Genomic DNA, 19166 nt, shown 5'->3' on the forward strand with positions numbered 1-19166 from the left:
TTACTACATAAATTAAGTTGCTCTATTTAGTGGATGCAGCGTACCTCTGTTTAAGGTGGCGTCACTCACAGAAACTGAAGCCTTCAACAGTTTACAGCGTTTGCATGGCCACACCCTCAGTCACATTTAATTATCTAAAGCATTACCTAATGAAACTGTTGTAGCAACCAGAACTATATGAAAGAGTGAGCAGTTCATGTAACTTAGCCTGTCCATGCAGACAGTCAGACAGAACAAGTGCCTGGCCGTCTACAGCTCCACACACGTTTGTCCCACAAGTACTACGCTTTTGGTCGCAATATGCTCTCGAACGAGTTTTCAAGCCTGTGCGCTCTGTAGCCCTGTGAAGTAGTTTAAGATGACCAAAACACAGAACTGACAGGTCAAGTTGTAAGTTTTCAAGTGCAAGACACCGGAGCGTTCATCTACACAATGAAGCTATTTGACACATAAACCTCTACATGCGGGTACGTACACAACGTGCCAGGAGACGCTTGGTTGCTGAGATACAGCTTACATCCAAAGACAGATAAACTATTCCGGAAAAACCACATCAACAGTAGGCATTATATCACAGAAAACTGCATCCACAGAGAAAAAGCCACAGTCATACTAGTATAAAATCCTTTATGCTAACAGCAGCCAAAATGAATGGCGCCAATGAAGCCAGAGAACGCTCGGGGCAGATGCTACCCCGGGACGCCACGGGCAGGCGCCGAGGCACCCCGGCCCTCCTGCCCCAGCCCCAGCCCCAGCCCCAGCCCCAGCCCCAGGGCAGGCGGCCCGCGGCACAGGCACAACCACAGCGCACGTTTAAACTTTAAAGGCGCCGTCGCAGGCCTGACCCAGCGCAGCGGGGCGGCTCCCGAGGGGAGCGGGGGCAGCGGCCTCGGCCCGGCCCCGGCAGGCGGCTCGGGGGCGGCCGGCGAGCCGCAGCCCGCGCAGCTTCACAGAAAAACCCGGTTCCGGCGGTTTTCCCATACAAGGCGAAAAGACAACAGCGAAACCAGAGCTCCCCTGCCCTCTCCCTTCCTCCGCTACCCCCCGATACAACAAGCAGCAGAAAACAAATTCAAACTAGAAGAAGGAGAGAGAGACTTCACGGGTAAGACGGGAAAAGCGGAGGACGCCGGGGCCCGGCGGCGGCGGCGGCGCCAGCGGAGGCCGAGCCAAGTGACAGCCGGCAGCACCGCCCGGCCGCCGGCGCTCCGGGCCCGCCGAGCCCCCGCGAGCGGCCGAACCCGGCCCCCGCCGCCGGCCCCGCCCCGGCCCCCAGCGGGACGGCAGCCGCCGGCGGCGCCGGGCCGAGCGCGGCCTGGGGCGGCGGCACGGGCCGCTCCCGGCGCCTCCTCACCTGGTCGCGGCGGCGATCGACGCCCGCCGCCCCGGGGGCAGGTCCCGGCGCATCCCGCAGAAGCAGAGGGAAGGGCGGCGGGAGCTGGCGGCGCCCCGAGCTCGGCTCCGCTGCCCGCCGGCGCGCAGCCCCCTCAGCGGCGCCAGCCCGCCGCCATTACCGGCCAACGACTGACACGGAGCAGCGGCGGCGGCGGCGAGAGCGGCGGCGCGGGGCAGGGCGGGAGCGACCGGCCGAGTCTCGCGAGAACCGGCCCGCCGCCGACCTTCCCAACATGGCGGCGCCCCGCCGCTCCCCCTCGCCGCCGCCCGCGCCGCAGCCCCGGCGGCGGCCATGCTGGGTGCGGCGCGGCCTCCCCGCCCTGCCCCACCGCTTCAGCGGGCCGCGGCCGAGCAGCGGGGCGGCGCGGCGCCGTTCTCCCCCGGGCCGCCTCCGCGAGCGGCACCGCGGCGGCCCCGCAGCCCGCCTACCTTGCTGAAGCCGAGGCCGGGCTCCAGGGCGGGCTGAGGTGAGGAGCGGAGCCCGGCGCGTCGCGCTGCAGGTGCACCGCGGGCGGCGGGAAGGGCTGAGGGCGGCGCCGGCCGAGCGCACCTTTCATGGTGCCCGGGAAGCCCACGCAGCAGCGCGCCTGGCCCCGGGCGAGGCGGCCGGCGGCTCCCGGCCTCGGGGCGAGGGCGGCCAGGCCTCCCGCCGGGCCCGCTCTCCCCCCGCGGGCCCGGGGAGGTTCGCGTCCTCACAGCTCTCGGGGCGCCAGGCCCTCCCTCAGCCTCAGAAAAATGTCGTTCTCTGATATTTTCCTCAAAGTCGTCCGCCCCCCCCCCCGACCACGGTTGTGCAGGCTTGACTTGCCAGTTCAGTCCACATGCAAATCATGTGAAAATAAAAGAGCTGTGGCAGAGCTCTGGGGTTTGATGCAAGAACAGGACTTCGCAATGTTTATTAAACCACTGCTGCGGAGCGGTGCCAATGCTGATGCTGGCATTCCTGAAGCAGCTCCAGTCAAAACTAGGGCACCATTTTTTAGTCATTTGTATTCATAGCTAAGTCATCTTTATAAAAATAATTCAATTTTTTTTTTTTTTTGCAAAATGAAAGCAGCTCTGATTACAGTCTCCCAGTTGCCAAATTTAAGTTTAAATAAGCAACATTTGCAAAACTTCACAGAGCTGACTGAGTACCACCGACTTAATTTCACTTTTAACAGTCATTATAAACCCAGAAGAGTTTGTTAGCGTACTCTCTTCTATTGCATAGATTCCACCCCAAAGATGCATTAAAACCACCACATTTCAAAAATAGGTCTAAGATGTTACCCAGCTCTAACAAAATTATTTCCACTGAAGAAGGAAGGTCATTAGAATAGGAAAGAAGAAATTCTTCCTACAGTTATTTTTAGAATCTGTCTTTCAGGGCTTGTCTACAACTTCGCCAGAGTCTGGGTTTCAGTCATTAGTATGATTGTTTGACTACAGATGCCAAATTTCTTGGGGGAGCACGAGGGCGGGGAGTTACCTACCCCAACCGCTAAAGGATCACTAAAACTACTGGAGCTTTTTTTTTTTTTTCCCCTTAACTAAAAACAAACTATTTTTACATAGCCCCTCCTCTTGTGAATGGTCAACATTTTGCATATAAATTATTCCAATATGGGAACACCATATAAAAACACCCAGAACACTAAGAGACCATTACAGCTGTGAAGCTTTGGCAACACAGAACTTAATCACGTCACAATTACAGGATACCCATTTAACCTTAATTTAGCTCTTTTACATACACGAACTAATTACAGAGTATATTTTCCAGCGTAAGCATGCTGCCTTTGAAACAAGAGGTAAGCTTGAGATGTCAGTGGTTAAATCTTTGAACGTCGTTTCGTTTTGCCAGATGAGGGAAAAAATACGTGAACGCTGAAAAGACGAGCACAGCTCCGATGGGAAAAAGCGGTAAGTAGTGCCTAATTCCCTCCTGAGTTCTCAAAGAGCAAGCCTGCTCCTCCCAAATGCAGGAGAAGACTGTAAGTAATAATAATAATGACAATTTCAGTCAATGAAAACAATATTACTACAGTGTATGGGAGCCCTGATCGCAGACTAGGGCAAATTAAAGTATTACATTCCCCGTCATCACCTAGTGTTTACTTAAATTTACTGCTTAATATTGCTGGATTGGCAGCCTATTTAAATTATTCAGCACTTTTGTAATGCACTACCTCTTTAATTACGCTTTTAAACATAGTTTCTCTTTTCTGCTTGGAAGCAGTTAATCTAGTTTCATGCTCCTCCTTTTCATCCTCAGGCAAACAAGGCATCACATCAGGATTTTCTCAAACATGAAAATCATTTGTTTTCAGTCAGTCAAATAAAATTAAAAGGCAATGTTTGTCTACTGGCTTTGCTTTTGTATGGCTTCTATTTGTTTTCTGTATCTGCCAGTGGAGCTTAATTGTAAAACTTTAGATTACTTTTTTGAAGATCCCCTACCAATGGGCGTAAAGCTCTGACAGGCAAACATCACACAAAAAGAGAAGAGAAAGAGATTCTTATGGAAAATGCAGTAATCTTGTGAAATTCGCTAAGATTAGAAATAAAGAAACCATTTACCTGCGAACAGCCACAGCTGAGAGAAAAGGAAGGACTGAACACACTCCAGTTTGGTGAACTGCTCACTAAACTGCAAAGCGACGGAGATAACCGCAGCAAGCACCGCCTGCCCAAGCGAGCACTGAAAGCGGTGGATGAAGACAGATAGTAAGTTAAAAGTAAAGAGCCACAATCTCATCTTACGCTAACTTGGTTATTGCAGCTTTAAGAGAGAGGTTTGGAAAGTTTTCCACTCCATACTACTCTTGCACACCCCTTCTAAATATAGAAAGGGGCAGCTGGCTATTGCAGCTGAAAGGCTGGAGCCCCCCAGACTCCCTCCCCCCTTGCCTTGACTGACTTGGCTCCCAAGAGCCACGGAGGAATTCGGGGAAGGGTGCTTCCACCTGTTGGACGTGGAATGAGGTTGTCCAGGCATGCAATTATAAATCCAACTGTCAGGAGCTGACAATAAAACAGGACACAGGGCGGCTGTGAGGACTACAGGAACACGCCCCCCCCCCCCCACCTTCTCCATACTCTTACAATTTTGCAGTTTGTCTTACAGCAGAAACAATGCATGAAAAATTGTTCTCTGCGTGATTTGGGCTTATAGAACAGAGAAGGGATCACTTCAGATTTGTTCTCATCATTTTCCAGCTGTGCTACGGGGTCTTAGCACAGAATCTGGCAAGTTGTTCATGTATCATTACGTACTTCCAAAACCAGATTTTTTTTTTCCCCTAAATACAGCGTGCTGGCAATTGCATTGCAGATGGTGCATATAAGCTGCATTCTGTACAACAAATACTTTTATGCCTACCTTAACATACAGTTCACCTTGCCTTTTGCACTCTGAGCTGAATCGATTACTAGTTCAAAACATTTTTCAAAAAAAGTGTATGAAAACCATGACTTTTTTTTTTTTTTTAATTTGTGGAAAATGAGCAAATGCTTGTGTTGTTTGGGGAAAAAAATTAGTCCTTTTAACGCACCTGCTTTGCACGCTCAAAACTCCACTGCTCAGTGCCAGGTGACTCAGAGCAGGGTGTGAGAGACAAGGTAACAACAGGCGGGGCTGCCCGTTGTTCTAGGTCCCTTTTACAACAGCCACTGCTGAAGACAGTGTTGGTATCGCCACCCTCCAGGTGCTCGATGGCAGCAGCAGCAGGAGTAACAGGAGAGGGGCTACGCTCCACCTTCCGCCTGGGCTGGCTACCTGCGAGGGGGCTCTGGCCAGCTGCGGGTGTCCATCTGCTCGCAAGCCACGGAGCCGTTTGCGTTTTCCAGTCCAATTTGCAGAGTGCTGGAAGTTTTGTCTGCAAATTGGTGCGCAGCTGGTTCTGTTGCCCCAAGATCGTGTTCTGCCCAAAGTCTGTATGCTGTAGGCTCACAGAACAAGAAACATCCCCTTCTCAGTCCCAAGGCCAGACCCGGTGTCTTTGCTCTACATAAGCATATTTTTGCTGTCACAGACTAATTTGCGGAGCTGCTGACAGTTAGGGACAGTTCAACTTCAGAAGTGCGATTTCTCTAGAAGAAGCCAAAGTATTTTACAGTTTGGAAAACATCAAATAGCTATGTTTGCTGCAGGCAATGAAATAATTATACAAGGAGGATAGTAATCAGCTGCCTGTGAGCAACACAGACAGACGTTACTCCTCACCTCTGGCTGAGGAGGAGTTACTTAATGAGATCTGCATTAAGTACCTGTGGATGTTTAATGAGAGCCTTTTAAGGACAAAGCCACAAACAGCTACAGAAATGACCTACTACTTCAACAGCAGGAACAGTCTTCTAATCCCAAGCCTTCCCCTCCTCCAGAAGGGGCTGCTGTGTACAACATTTTGCTTTTGATTTATTTTTCCAGACTAAGCAGCACATCGTATATTTGGAAATACGCCTCGCTTTCCCTACCGTTAACAGAAAAAAAAGAAGTAATTCTCCTTTGTCTGGCACAACATTAAGTAGAACATCAAGTCTTTAGTTTCCAGGCACCCTCCTATTTTGTCTTGAAACAGGGGAACATAGCTCTTTAATACTCCATAGTTTTAGAAACAGAAAATAACCTGGATTACATATGTAATATAAACATATGTAATAGTACAAGAGCATAGAATCTCCTGCTTTCATGTCATAACGTAAGTCTTTTTTGTGGTTGCCAATTCTGCTAAGTATATACTTTTTTTATAAGCTAGTTTTTAGTAAGACTGTCCCTCCAGTCAGTTCACAGTGCACTAGTTTGCAACAGCAGAGATACAGGAACGTGCAGCTAGGAGTGGAACAAGAATGAAGTCATCCCTTTTGTCAGCTGCTGAGTCTTTTATCGGACTAATGAAACAAGCGAACCATATCTTATCATTAGTTCCAGCTGACATCAGAACTGAGGAATAGTACAAGAACGCCAAGGAAAAGACAATCCAGAGCTATTACAATTTCCTGAATTGCGCCCCATTAGAGAAAAGCCCTGATATTATCAAATACATGCATCTGCATCCCAGTATCTACCACCCCACTCAAGTTTCTTAAAAGTTCCAAATTTTGCAAAAGGTTGTATTTTAGGCATCTGTATTTGGTCAAAGGTAAAAGGAACAATCTTAAACATGTTTAAAAAAAGTCTGACCACTTAAAATCCAATGGGCAAATCTTAAAACAGGTTATAAAACAAACAAGTAAGTTTATTTTTAATGATTACTAAAATAGTTTACATAATATACAAACAGATATGCTATCAGGACACACTCAGAAATAAGTCACAGTTGTTTTTTTAAAAAAACATTTGTCCAGTGAAATGTCCAAAATGTAAATGCCATCTTTTCCTTCCTGAGCTATTCTTAAACACCCAGAACAGCGGCACTTCCATGTCTTTTTACTGTTTATATTTCTTCCCATTAAAATAGAACGCACTATTCATTGCTGGCTCTCGGTGGTTAGAACAAATCCACCTCTGGTTTAAGTGCCCACAGCTCTGTGTCTCTCAAACTGTGTTCTTTTATATGCTCAAGCTGATTTTGGTCCATTCCATGTAACACCCCAAACCTTTGCCTGCACAAAGAAGCCAGAAGCTCCAGCACCTCAAGACATTTTCCTGGTTAAGACGGACTTTTTGCAACAGGACAGCTCAAGGGGTTTGTGAATAAAGGATGGGTCCAAGAGCCACTAATCTCTCAGCTGTTACAAGAAAACGTCCTATTAATTTGAGAGCAGTCTTCACACGTTCCTTCATACTCAATAAAACCAAATGCACACGGACAAATGGTTCAAGAGCATACACTAACAGCAATGACATGGAAGTGCTGCAATTCTCTTACTTTTTTTATTTTTTTTTACACAAAATACTTATAATGGAAACAAGTACATGTTTTTAGTCTGGTGTGAGGGATTCTCAGCATGAGGCACGCTAAAAAAAATGTATTTTAAAAACATGCATTGCAAATCTGTTCTTCACTAGAAGCTTATACAGCAAGCAGCAGGTTATATGCAGACACATGAAGAAAGGTTATTTTTCTAGGATACCAAGTACCACAAATAAATAAATTCTCTTGATGCAAAAATAATTATCTTATTAAAATGAGAAATAACCTATGTCTTCCTAAACTTTTGTTTGGAAAGGAGATGCAACAGGTCTTTAGTACACACACACACGGCTGGCATTTTATCATTTCCCCCCAAATTTTAAGACTTGCAGAACTTCGATAAAGAGCAGAGAATTCCTGGAAGCAGCAAGGCAAAGAGCTGCTGAGGGATGATTTAACTGACGTCAGTACTTCTAACATATAAGCAATCCTTTGTACCTCAGCTCTTCTCACTCTCCAGAACTGTTTGGGGCAGGCTCATTTAAGGAAGATACGCTTGCTGAAAGGTTCTCTACAAGTCACGAATCTTTCAAGCAATTTTGCCATTTCTAGAAGTAGCCAGAGACAGCTGACATCTATGTTGTGATCAGATGGATCAAGAAAAAGCTTGTGCTTATACTCACATCACTTTATCATCATTTTCAGTTTATGTTTTTTCTTACATATATGTTTTCTTTTATGTTAGAAGAAAAGTAAGCAATTCTGGCAGATGAAGGTAATGTTTTTGCATCCTATTACCTTGTCAAAACATAATACCAGCTTTATGCACCACCCGAAAAGGATCCTCATAGCAAAGCCAATAGCGCACCAAGCCAGCTTCAGAAGCAGATGAGTGGTTCTGCACTAGTGGACATTTACTTCCAGCTCCAGGATGCCAAACCTGAATAAGTCACCAAACACAACTTACCAACAACCAGCAAGTTTCTTGCTTACATTCTGCAGTTGATTCAGAGAAGCCCTAGTTACTTGCGCAGAAACAACCCTGCCAGTTGGTGGAATTTCTCTGCACAGAAAGGACCGTATGCTGCCTGAGCTCAGCAGCTGCAGTAAGTTCCTCCCTGTTCAGCCATTGCAACATACATTTTCTGTCTTCCTCCTTTCGCGAGTCCTCTGCAGTAACTTTTATGTGCATCCCTCCACAGGGAGGCCCTTTTCAGGCCAAACGGGCAGCACAAGATGAGATATACGGCTCCACAGTCCACTCAGCTTATCTGTGTCCATGCTATTGTAAGAACTAGGAACATCTGAACTGGTAAACTTTGCCCAGAGGAAATCCCGGACTTTCTCCTCAACTTCTTGCAAGGTGAGACTCTTTCTCAGCGACTGCTCATCCAGGAGAACTGTCAGCAGAAGAGCCACATCCTTAAATGCTGCATTTTCATGGTCACAGTACTTGTAAAAGATTAAGGTGGAGCCTGCAGGCAGTAACTCAAATCGATGCACCACTGCTACCTTCTTGCCTTCTCTGAACCCAGAGCTGAGCTCATTATCTACCTCCACCTTGACAATGTCACTATCCAATATGGCTTTGTCTGCCCCATTAATTTTGATTGTAGTAGCATTCTGGGAGAAGGCAAAAGCATCAGCAATCTCATTACTTAGGCACCTCAGCGCCTTCTCAGCTTCTTGGCCAGCTGTGAACAATAAGATGGCTGGCTCCAAATGCAGATGGGAAGCGTTAAGGTGTTTCTCAAGGAACACGTGGGTTCTTCTCCACAGACTGGGGTCCTGACTTTGGTACGTATTTTTTAGTTTCTTCATCCGGGCCCGAAACGCTTGCAGAATTTGAGTATCTCTACTTGACAAAGTTGCATCCAGAAAGCTTGGTATTCCACTCCACAGGACATAAAGCAATGGGACAGCAATTAGCAGAACCAGTAACCACGTCCTGCTCTTGCGAAATCCACTCTGCGATTCACCATCACCTATAGCAAGGAGGAGCAAACAGGAAGAAAACAATGTTTTAAAAGAAATCAGAAGTCAACAAGTGAGAGTAAAATACGAGGAAACAGTAGAATTCAATGAACTCATCCCACTCTCAAGCTACCGGTAAAGTAGTTAAAGAGCATAAAGAAAATGTTCTAGTTAAAAAAAAAAAAAAAAAAAAAAAGAAACACCACCTTTGAACTTCTTTAGCAACTTAATGAAGTGAGAGCATTAAAAAGGACATTTTTTACACATTTCCAGATTGACTACGAAATTGGACATTCTTCTGAAAAAGGAGCTCTTCTGAAAGTTTATCAATACTCCACTTTATTTAATCAAATCCAAACTAAGAGCTTAAAACGGTTCTGAAAAAGGTCAAGCTTTTTCCTACATTTAGGCTCTGCAGAAAAAGCCCTGTACAGAACCTAGCATCACCAGAATGGTTTCTGTGTCATTACTTCTCCTCCCTATCCCCATAAGGATAAAAATAGTTTCTGCAGCAGTATTTGCATCTCAAACACTGGTGATCAACACTATCAGAAAACATTTGTGGTCTTCACATCAGTCAGCTTCACAAAGAGTACACACAGCAAACAGTGCACAGGAAGCATATACAATATCAGATATCTTGATTTGGTTTTGTATTTGAATAGTTAAATTAACACTTATTTGACCTACTACAAGCATAAGGTTCGATTCTGTTCCCAGTAAAATTAGTGACAAAATATACCAACCTCCCTGGGAACAAGAACGAACTGTATACCTTACGCTACCTTTTTATATCCTAACTTTAATCAGGACAGCAACACAACAGCTGTTAAATAAGAACACCACTAGGCCTGCCTCAGTTTCAATCTTGCAGCAAATCTTGTAAACGCTACAGATGGAAGCCCTTAAATTCAGGCGGAAATGTTACCTATTATACAAGACCCTTCCTTCCTTCCTTCATGCTGAAAACACATGCCCTAGCAAGCAAGTCATCTGTTCTGGCAAGGACCCTCGGTTTAACACCAGCTATCAGGAAATCTAATGCTTGGAGAGGCATGAAAATGGTTAAATGTAACACACACATGAAACAGAAGTGAAAGCAGAAGTCTTACTTTTGGCCAAAGGCTGTGACTGCTTCCCTATACTGGACTGTTGTTGAAATTTACTTCTGCCTGTTAAGAGATTAAGAAAGGAACATGAGAAAAATACTAAGACAACATTTATAATCAATCTTCCAGCAGGAACGTGGCAGGGAGTTGAAATCACCAAACTGCAGTATTTTCATTGAAAAGCTGTTCTTAGTTATGTTTTTACATACAAACTTCCAGAGAGCGTACAGAAAGGTTAACGAAGCACCCTTGCGTAACACCCCGTTGAAGCGAACGCAGTCCTGCTAAGCGGGAGCAAAGGCGAGGCTCTGACCTCATCCCAGGCAGTGCTGTATCACATATGGGACCTTCTGTTCTTTTCTGCGTCATTCGCCTTCCTGTGCTCAAGCAAGGCGAGTCTTGAATAAGGAAAATGATGCGTTCACTGCTATTACTAGCCTGAGAAGTCCCACTCAACTGGCAGACCAACTGTCCATCTACGCTCTTTGCCAAATGTCAGTTCTTAAGCCATCTTGACAATCTTGCATAAAAAGCACAAGTCCCCAAGCTATCACAAATCACTTCCGAAGATTTTTAACTCTTGAAAAGTTACGTAAATGAAACCAGAGGCATTTCAAGTACTAGATGACAAAATGACAGCGATTTAACAAACTACTTTTCTGCGCAAGGATCCCATGTCCCAATTAAGTTTCCTGATTCTGCTCAGGAATTTGAGGGCCAGAAAAATGGAAGCTCAATTAACACACATATTAGAAAAACAACATAATGCAAGCTATAAGTAGCCAAAGCAAAGCGATATGTTAAAGGCGTAGTCTTATATTCCCTCTCCATCTATCTTGGGTCAGAGGCCGGCTTCATCAGCAGTCCATTCCTTGGGATGAATTGTGCCTTTAAAGCAAAATGCAAGCTTTCAACTTCAAAATATACTTTTGGTCTATTTATTTAAATGGGCTCAGACAGCAAAATACAAGAGACATTATCTATAAAAGAGTGTTATGAACAACTTTCCCAAGAGACCCAGTATGAATATATACAGTGCAATTATTGGTCAGCATGTTTTCTGCATTTAGTCAGTTAATTAAAAAGACACAAGAATTTCTGGCTCCTTGTGAACTACAGCAACTGGTTCAAAGCTGAAGGCTCTTTAATAACCAAATCAGGATGCTGTCAATAGCACTATTGAGAATAAATTGAACAAACACACCCTGCAGTAGTTATTTCAAGAACACTAAAATAAATTCTATAACCTTGTTTCTGTATGAATGTAATCACAGAAGGTGCTAAAAGCAGCTCTGGTTTAAGCCGGAGCTTAACTGGCTTAATGAGCTACTCTGTTCTGTAATTTCAACCCCCCGCCCTGCTAGGGCACAGACATGGAGCTTGTAACTGGCTAAGCTTATATAAGTCTTCTAATAGTTAACAGATCAAAATCACCTTGATTCTGTAATACTGTACAATGTAGCGCTGTTTGCAGAGACTAGGTTTCATATTTAGGAGACAGCTGTGATTCATACCCTAAAGGAAAAAATATTTCAATAAACAGCCTAAAACCAGATCCTATCCTACCTAAGAATCTTGCCTTATTTACAACACAATTTGCACGAAGGCCAAGCAAATTATTTGTCTTGCCTAACTCAAAAGGCGTAACTTCTGCAGACACCTTAGGACTTGCAGAGTTTCAAGTGATTTTCCAAAGTTCTTCACCCAACACACAACTGGTCACTCCTGCAGCACCTGTTACCCCTGGCACAGGAAAGAAAAAGCACCAGACTAGGGAGAACTCCCTGCATCGATTCAAGGCCTTTCATAGATCTGCAGCTACCACAAAACGATCTTCTCTTCTGGAAGGCACTGTGGTTTTAAAAAAAAAAAAACAAACAGACAAAAAAACCACCAAACAACCCCCCCAGGTTCTCCAGATTGAATTCTGATTTACAAGACTTTGTTTATATATAGCTGTTCAGGATAGAAACAGGCACCGAGACATTAAGAACAGGCAGCTACTAAGAATTCAGAACAATTTTTTTCCCCCTCTTCCTTCAATTGCTCTTCCAAGACGAAAAAAAACCCAAACCAACAAATCCACAAAAACAACCAAAGGTAAAAATCTGAAACACAAGGAATTGGTCGTTAGGTGAACAGACTGGAGTTTGCCAGCAAAGAAAAGTGCTGCTCCTCTCCAGGAGTATAAGACAACTAGTACAATCATAGCAGGCCACCATTACACAGGCAACAGCGAGAAGGGAAGGTGATGTGTACTAATCTAACTAACAATCTAACTGATCTAACATTCAGTGCTACCAAAAGGTGAAGGTTTCGTTCCCTTCCTCAGCTCACCCCCACAAAGCCACTAGTACATGCTCTGTACTTATTGTCCCATGAGTCAACTCCATTTGTTAACTCAGACAAAAAAAAGGGGGGGGTGGGGGGGGAAGTGGGTCATTTTCTGTGGTCAGCAAGGTGAATAACCTCATAGAAGAGCTCTGGCTCTGGAATGTGCTGCCTTCTCCAGCTTCCATTTGGATCTGCCTCCTGAGTCCCTTTCCACCTTCCCAGACAGAGTATCCCAGGGCACAACAAAAACCGGAAGCGGAGGAAATGAAAATAATTCTGTACTTTTCACTTAATTACAGGGAAAGACTAGGTACCTATTTTTCAACTTACTCTGTGATGTAGTGGAGTGGTGCTCTTGATTTTTCTCAAGGAAGTCAGCCTTTCTTTCTGAAACCAAAGCACAAATGAAAGAACTTGGTTATCACATCAGAGGTCAGAATAAGACAGACAGGCCATGCATGCTTTTAGTTCTGTCTACGGAATCTTCAAAGGTTATTAGGGAAGGAGTATACGCTGTGCTGCCAAACCCAGCCTGCGCTCTACGACAGCCTCCTGGACCCCTCAGTAGATGGAGAAAGCTACTATTACCTAATAGAAGGGCTTAATTTGGCCCTTCACCCTGCTTTTCCCAATATGACACAAAATTATCCTTCCAATTTTTTCTTTAAAAAAGTAATGATGCAATAATGATAAAATGCAAAGCATGGGAGGGAAATTAGCAGCGTTAATTGATTGCTAGTGGAGGGTACCAGATTTGTCACTTCTGAAACCAAAACTATTCAGCAGGAGGGAAAACCAAAATAAAGTGTAAATCTATCACCTTAACAACACTGCTATCAGACGGGATGGGAGGACTCCCGCAAACACAGGCCTGTTCTTAGCTGCCTGAGCAAAATGCCTGCATGTGCTCCTGGGAAACAGCAGGCTGACATAGATATGTTCTGGTGCACATCTCAGCTACCTGGTTCACGTCTGTGTTTTGTCAGTCTGCGCTTACAATCGCTTTCAGTGCTCTCCCATAAACACTGTGTGATTAGGACTGTTACTGACTGAATGAATGCAAGCCACTGCCGCACTCTCTTTCCCTATTGCTTCTGTAACACACATCGAGAAAAATCTCTTGAGCCATGAACAGAAAAAGTGCTCCCTCACTTTGAAATCACTTGGTATAGTCAGCTTCCTCCTCCTAAAGTCAAAAGTAACTCATCTTTTTAGAAAAAGAACAGTTTTGTTTTGCTTTGCCTCAGGCAATTAAAGATCCACTCTCATAATAGTTTTTGAAGCAGGTATGATACTACTTATCTTTTTGTTTTGCTTTTCAAAAAAACAGACAGCTATGTATTTATCAAAGTTCAAAACTGCGCTCTCTTGAACTTTAGGGTTTTATACCCAAGCAGATGACTGTCATACTACAATCGGTTTTAATTTGACTCATGGGCAGGAGTACACCTGAATTTTTTTTTTTTTTTAAACTTCTTCATCCATTCAGATCTCAACTCAACAACTCCCCCTTTTGTAATAGAACTGAAAGAATGTCATTTTACCACATTTAAGCAACCATTTGTTACACCATGGAAAAGGTACTGATAAAACTAGTGTTGTTACCTTTTAACAGCGTATAAATGTTTGGTTGATGCTCTGCTGGTTTCTCGGGTTCGTTACTGTCACAAACCTTTGCTTTTTCCTTTATTGGGCTCTCTTGAGAAAAGTAAATTGAAGAACTGCCTGTCAGGAGGCAAAAAAGGAAAAAAAAAAAAAAAAAAAAAGAGAGGAGGATTGGTATAGGTGCAGTATCATTTGTGCTCATAACATCACGAAACCGAAGAACCAAGACACAGTTTCAGAACATATGTGATTTAAATCAGTGATTTTCAAGTTGTGATCTCCCAAGAGTTACTTTCTTAAACATAACCAAAAGCAACTAAGACTTGAAAAGCTTATGGTGAATTTGAGTTCACTACAAATATAGCTGTCTACACCACCACACACTTTTTTTTTTTTTTTTGGAGTCTTTGGTTTAAAAACACTTGGGGAGAAAAAAAAACCAAACCACAGACATCAAGACACCAAATGCTAAGAGCCAAGAAATGCCTTACACTAAAAGGGATTGAGTGTAAACTAGTAAATACACAAGCATGGGAGTAAAGAGAATTTTTCCCACAGCTTTGGGCACACAACTTACAAACAATAATTGTGCTGTCTTCCATAGCATTAGGCAGAGGGGAAAAGAGTGAGAAGCAAATATAGAACATAAGTCCCCTTTTTATGTAGTCCAAACCATCCTTTACTTGGGTCTCTTTCTCTCTCTCTCTCTCATTAACCATAAAGGCAATCTGGGGCACCTATGCTCCTAATTTAATCCCCTCGGGTAGTTGGGCAGAATCGAAACCAACACCTCTGGGTTGTTTGCCAAATTACACAGCCATTCAGATGCTGAAACCCAACTTAGTTAATGTTACTAACTAGAAAGAATAAAGGACAACAGGAGTCACAGAGCAAAGGTCAGGGCTGGAAAGCCAGTCAAAACCAGAACACCAGCCAAAAAGGTTTGAAAGGATAAAGTGCAACCACACGGTTTCCCAGATTCAAGGAGCGGGGGGAAAAAGTTCAGGTATGGAAAGAAAGCTGTAGTACAGCTGTGGAAGAGAGACCATAACACAGCAATCAAGCTGAAGGGCATAAGCAGAGGAAACAGCAAAGGGAAGAATGCAACTGGTAAAAGTTTTTCTCTATGACATTCACACTAGGCCCTTTTATTCTTTTAACAGTACTGGGCTCTCCCGGGGTTTAATGTGTTTCTATAGCTCTTTTATCACATGCGCGAGAGCAACACACAGCTTGCCACCTAGTGTTTATCAATTTTACTTCAAGAAAAGAAAGCCTTTTTCTAATATGTTCTGGTAGCTTTAGCATGTCTGTGTATGTGAAGCATACAAAGGAGAAAAAAACAAAACAAAACCCAAAACCAACCCGAAACACAAACAAGGGAGAAAATTGCAAGTTTTAAACTAGGATATTAAGTTACAGGTCCAACAGTAAAGTATTTGCAGTAGTGAGTGGGATACTATATTTCAAAGCAATCTTAAAAACCTGTTAAATTATTGATTTCCCACCAAGCTAAGAACAAAGATACTCACCAAACTACTTGATCCTCAGGAATGCCAAACAACATAGCCATAGTTCACTATGTACTGAGGTTTTGCGAGGAAAACCTCACTAGCAGCAGTGGCTAGTAATCACAAGACCAGAAAGATCTATAAATCTAAAGAGATGGACTGCTACTCATGCAGTCCATACTTTTCAATTCCTCTCCCCTTCTTTGCATCAATCGGTACTCTATGTCTCTCAAAGCGTTCTTAAAAGTTGTTGCAAAAAGGAAAGATGTAAACATATACAACTTCATTTCTCACATGACGACAGCTTGTGAATCAGCACCTTCTGTAACAGCGGGTATCGCCAACAGAGAGGAAGACACAAGTACACATGTGCAAGCAGACAGCACACATGGTACCCCCTATAGAAAAAAAGTAAACTCCCCGTTCATGAAGTTTAACTTTCCTAAATATAAACATAAATCCCCATCCAGACATGCCTGTTCTTCCCTTACAAGGCCTTAAGCCTCCTATCCAAAGGAGTGAGGATTTTCCAATCCACTTTAAATCTGCCAGCCAGCCACCTTCTGCATGGTCACCTGCCAAGACCATTTTCTTGCTATCCCCATTTCATACGCCAGTTTAATCAAACGGATCAGAAATCTGAGTTCATAAACTACAGGTTTATAGACCAAAATACATAGCTATTATTTTAACATGGCGGAACTTGTTCTTTTAAGTCTGGTACGTATCTATCCCTGTGGGTTCAATCTTTTTCAACACAAAGACAAGCCTGCAACGCGTTTGCCGCAATGTTCCACAGCAACTATGGACAGCACAAACTCGAGTGCCAAAAACACCTAGCGCCTGCCTTTAACTTGTACAGTCGCGCACTCTACTTGCATATTTTAAGACAACTTCAACAGAGATTGCTTTAGCTCGTTCATCTAGAAGATGCCTGATTCGAGGCAGGGTTTGTAGGCTTTTAAAGCTTTTTAGCTCTAGAAGCAAGTTTCCTAATCTATATTTAAAACCTCTAAGCAGAAGCCAGAAACCAGTTTCTCAAGTTGTGGTTTTGCTTCCATTCTGCTCTCAGGGAAGCATGGCAATTACGTCCTTATAAAAATCCACCCTGCTTGTCCCGCTGCCTCGCAGACCCTGCGTTCCCCCTGGTCTGCCCTCAACTCTGCAGAAAAAACCCAATACTGTGTAAATACAGGTGGGAGGACTGTGAGGGGGGGAAATCACTCCTTTGCTCCTATATAAAACATTAGGGTCTCTTAACATTGTACTTTTATGCCTGTTGTGGCTATAATCAAATACCAGTGTTAAGAGCTCGGGAAGGTAGGGGGAAGGCATCTCTCCCTCCAACCTCATTTTTAGAGATGTCTAAATTAACAAAAAAACACTCAGCTGTACTTCCCAAAGCAGCCCAGACATTTAAAATACTAAACATGTTAGTACCCTGTTAGCCACCACTTGGGAGTAACAGCTTCCCACGGCTTCTTTCACAGATAAACCTTTGTACTTTCCCAAAGAAATAATCATAACCTCTCTCTTCCTCCCTCAAGATAAGGTTTTTCCACGCCTCCTGGAAATCCTGCTTCTGAAGCGTAATATTGGCGGCCCTGTTTAAGGGCCATGCCACATAATCAGGGCCATGCACTCCAGCCATAACAAGAGCTTGGTGGCAGCCCTGTCGCAAAAATACAGATGGGAATGGAGAATAGTCTCAGGCTAGCCCAACTCATCCACGTTAGAATTGCCACATACTAACGATGTATACAGTCCAACTCAAAATAGACCAACAGACTAAAGGGGAAGGAAACACAGGCAATTTGCTTGCAGTTTTCTGATGGAATGGCAGGCTAAAGCCACGTGACCGTATTATACAAAGTTAGCATCTCCCTTAAGTTTTGAGAAGAATACGATTTTCATCAACTAAAGAAACAAGACGGTGCCACACAGCTAACGCAACGGCGTCCAAGAGCAAGTACCAATGGACGCTTGGTGCTTCAGAGAAAGGACAGGCGAGCCCCAACTCCGCGCTTCCTCGTAAGCGCCGCTGCTCGCCGCACGGAGCAGTCTTACGGCCACCTGTTTTTGCAGCTCGAGATACTTTATTTAAATTCAGCCTTTAAAAACCAGGCAGTGTTAGTAAAACCAGTTACTCCCCATTTTAGGGCTGTGACAAAATACTGCTCCAAGCGGTGCAGTAGGTAAAGCAGCCACCTAAGGGCTTCAGCGCGCTCCGATCCCTTCGGGCGCCGGCGGCGAAGCGCTCCCTGTCCCTTACGTAGGGAAGGCAAACCCCCGCGGGATTTACTCGCCCGTCCGCCAGAACCACGGCAAAACCCGCGAAGGAGCCAAAACCCCGCGAGCTCCCGCGCCCCCGCGTCTCGTGCGCCGCGGCACCCTCGCGAGCGGGGCGCCCCGCGGCCAAACCCACCTGCCGGTCTGCGCGCTCTGATGGGCGGCCGCGCCAGGGAGTCCGGATTCCCGAAGGGACGCTCGTCCCCTGAAACGAGAAGCAGGTGAAGGGCGCGGCAAGGCCGGGCAGCACACGCCAAGCCCACCGGGCTCCGGGCTGACAGCCCTCCGGGAGCACCGAGCGCCCCTTTCCGACTCCCTGGGACACCGCGGCGTTTCCAGCACGGCCGTCCGGGATGGCATCCCCCCGGGCTGCCCCTGCCGCCCGGCGCCGCAGGCAGGCCGCCCGCGGGGAAGGAGGGGGCGAGCCCGCCCGCCCGCCACTCTTCGCGCCGCCCCACCGCGCCCTCAACCGCGGGATCCACCGCGGGGCGCTGCCCGCGCCCGCCCGCGCCGCTCACCCTCCAGCGCCCCTCCGGGGCCGGGCTCGGCCGCGGCCTCCGCCTCGGCCTCCTCCGGTTGCGCCGCCGCCAACCGGGGGCTCTTCCGCCTGCGCTTCAGCTCGGTGCCGTCCGGCGGAGCCTGCCCGTCGCTCCCCCCGCCCACCATCCTGCCCGCTGCCGCCCCGCGGCGCCGCCGCCGCCTCCCCCTGCCCCGGCCGCCCGCCGCCGCCTCTGCCTCTCCGCGCCGCGCGGGACCGAAGCTGCCGCCTTCCTGCGGCGGGGGCGGCTCCGCGAACCTCACTTCCCGCCGGCCGCGCCGCGGGGCGGTCTCAGCGCCCGCCGCTTCCGCCGCCTCCCCGCCCGCCGCCGCCTGCGCGCGGAGGGGGCGCCGCGGCGTCACGTGGTACAGCGGCCGGCCCGCCATGGCCCGCGCGCCGCCGCCCCGCGCCACCACCGACCCCCCCCGCCGCGCGGCCCCCCCCGCCCCCGCGCTGGGGGAGCGGGGCCGCCGCCGCCGCCGCCGGAGCCTGGGGCCGCCGCCGCCGCGCCGCCTCCCGGCGGGAGGAGGCCGAGGGAGGGAGGGCCGGGCGGCGGGGAGCGGCCGTCCCGCGG

General features: G+C 46.5%; 2 protein-coding genes across 13 annotated transcripts in view; both read right to left on the reverse strand.

Moving 5' to 3' along the window:
• CEP350 (centrosomal protein 350) overlaps positions 1–8284 on the reverse strand; it is an 87109-nt gene extending 78825 nt beyond the window's left edge. For 10 of the 12 annotated variants that reach the window (XM_082313811.1, XM_082313820.1, XM_082313817.1 and 7 more), the window contains exon 1: positions 1355–1530. The gene's annotated coding sequence lies outside the window, so the exon portion shown is untranslated. Of the gene's footprint in view, positions 1–1354; positions 1531–1824; positions 1890–8199 lie in introns of those variants that run through there. The other 2 variants (XM_082313814.1, XM_082313815.1) reach the window with 2 other exon arrangements.
• Positions 8285–8408: 124 nt separating this feature from the next.
• LOC309591449 (torsin-1A-interacting protein 1-like) lies at positions 8409–18978 on the reverse strand (the record flags this gene model as incomplete). Its single annotated transcript, XM_082313822.1, has 6 exons — positions 8409–9217; positions 10319–10378; positions 12980–13036; positions 14255–14374; positions 18191–18259; positions 18573–18978. The coding sequence occupies 6 exons, from the start codon at positions 18976–18978 to the stop codon at positions 8415–8417; spliced, it is 1515 nt and encodes a 504-aa protein (XP_082169948.1). The 3' UTR covers positions 8409–8414.
• Positions 18979–19166: the final 188 nt, after the last annotated feature.

Source organism: Platalea leucorodia, assembly GCF_965183815.1.
Source record: "Platalea leucorodia genome assembly, chromosome: 5".
In the NCBI taxonomy this organism is placed as follows: Eukaryota; Metazoa; Chordata; class Aves; order Pelecaniformes; family Threskiornithidae; genus Platalea; species Platalea leucorodia.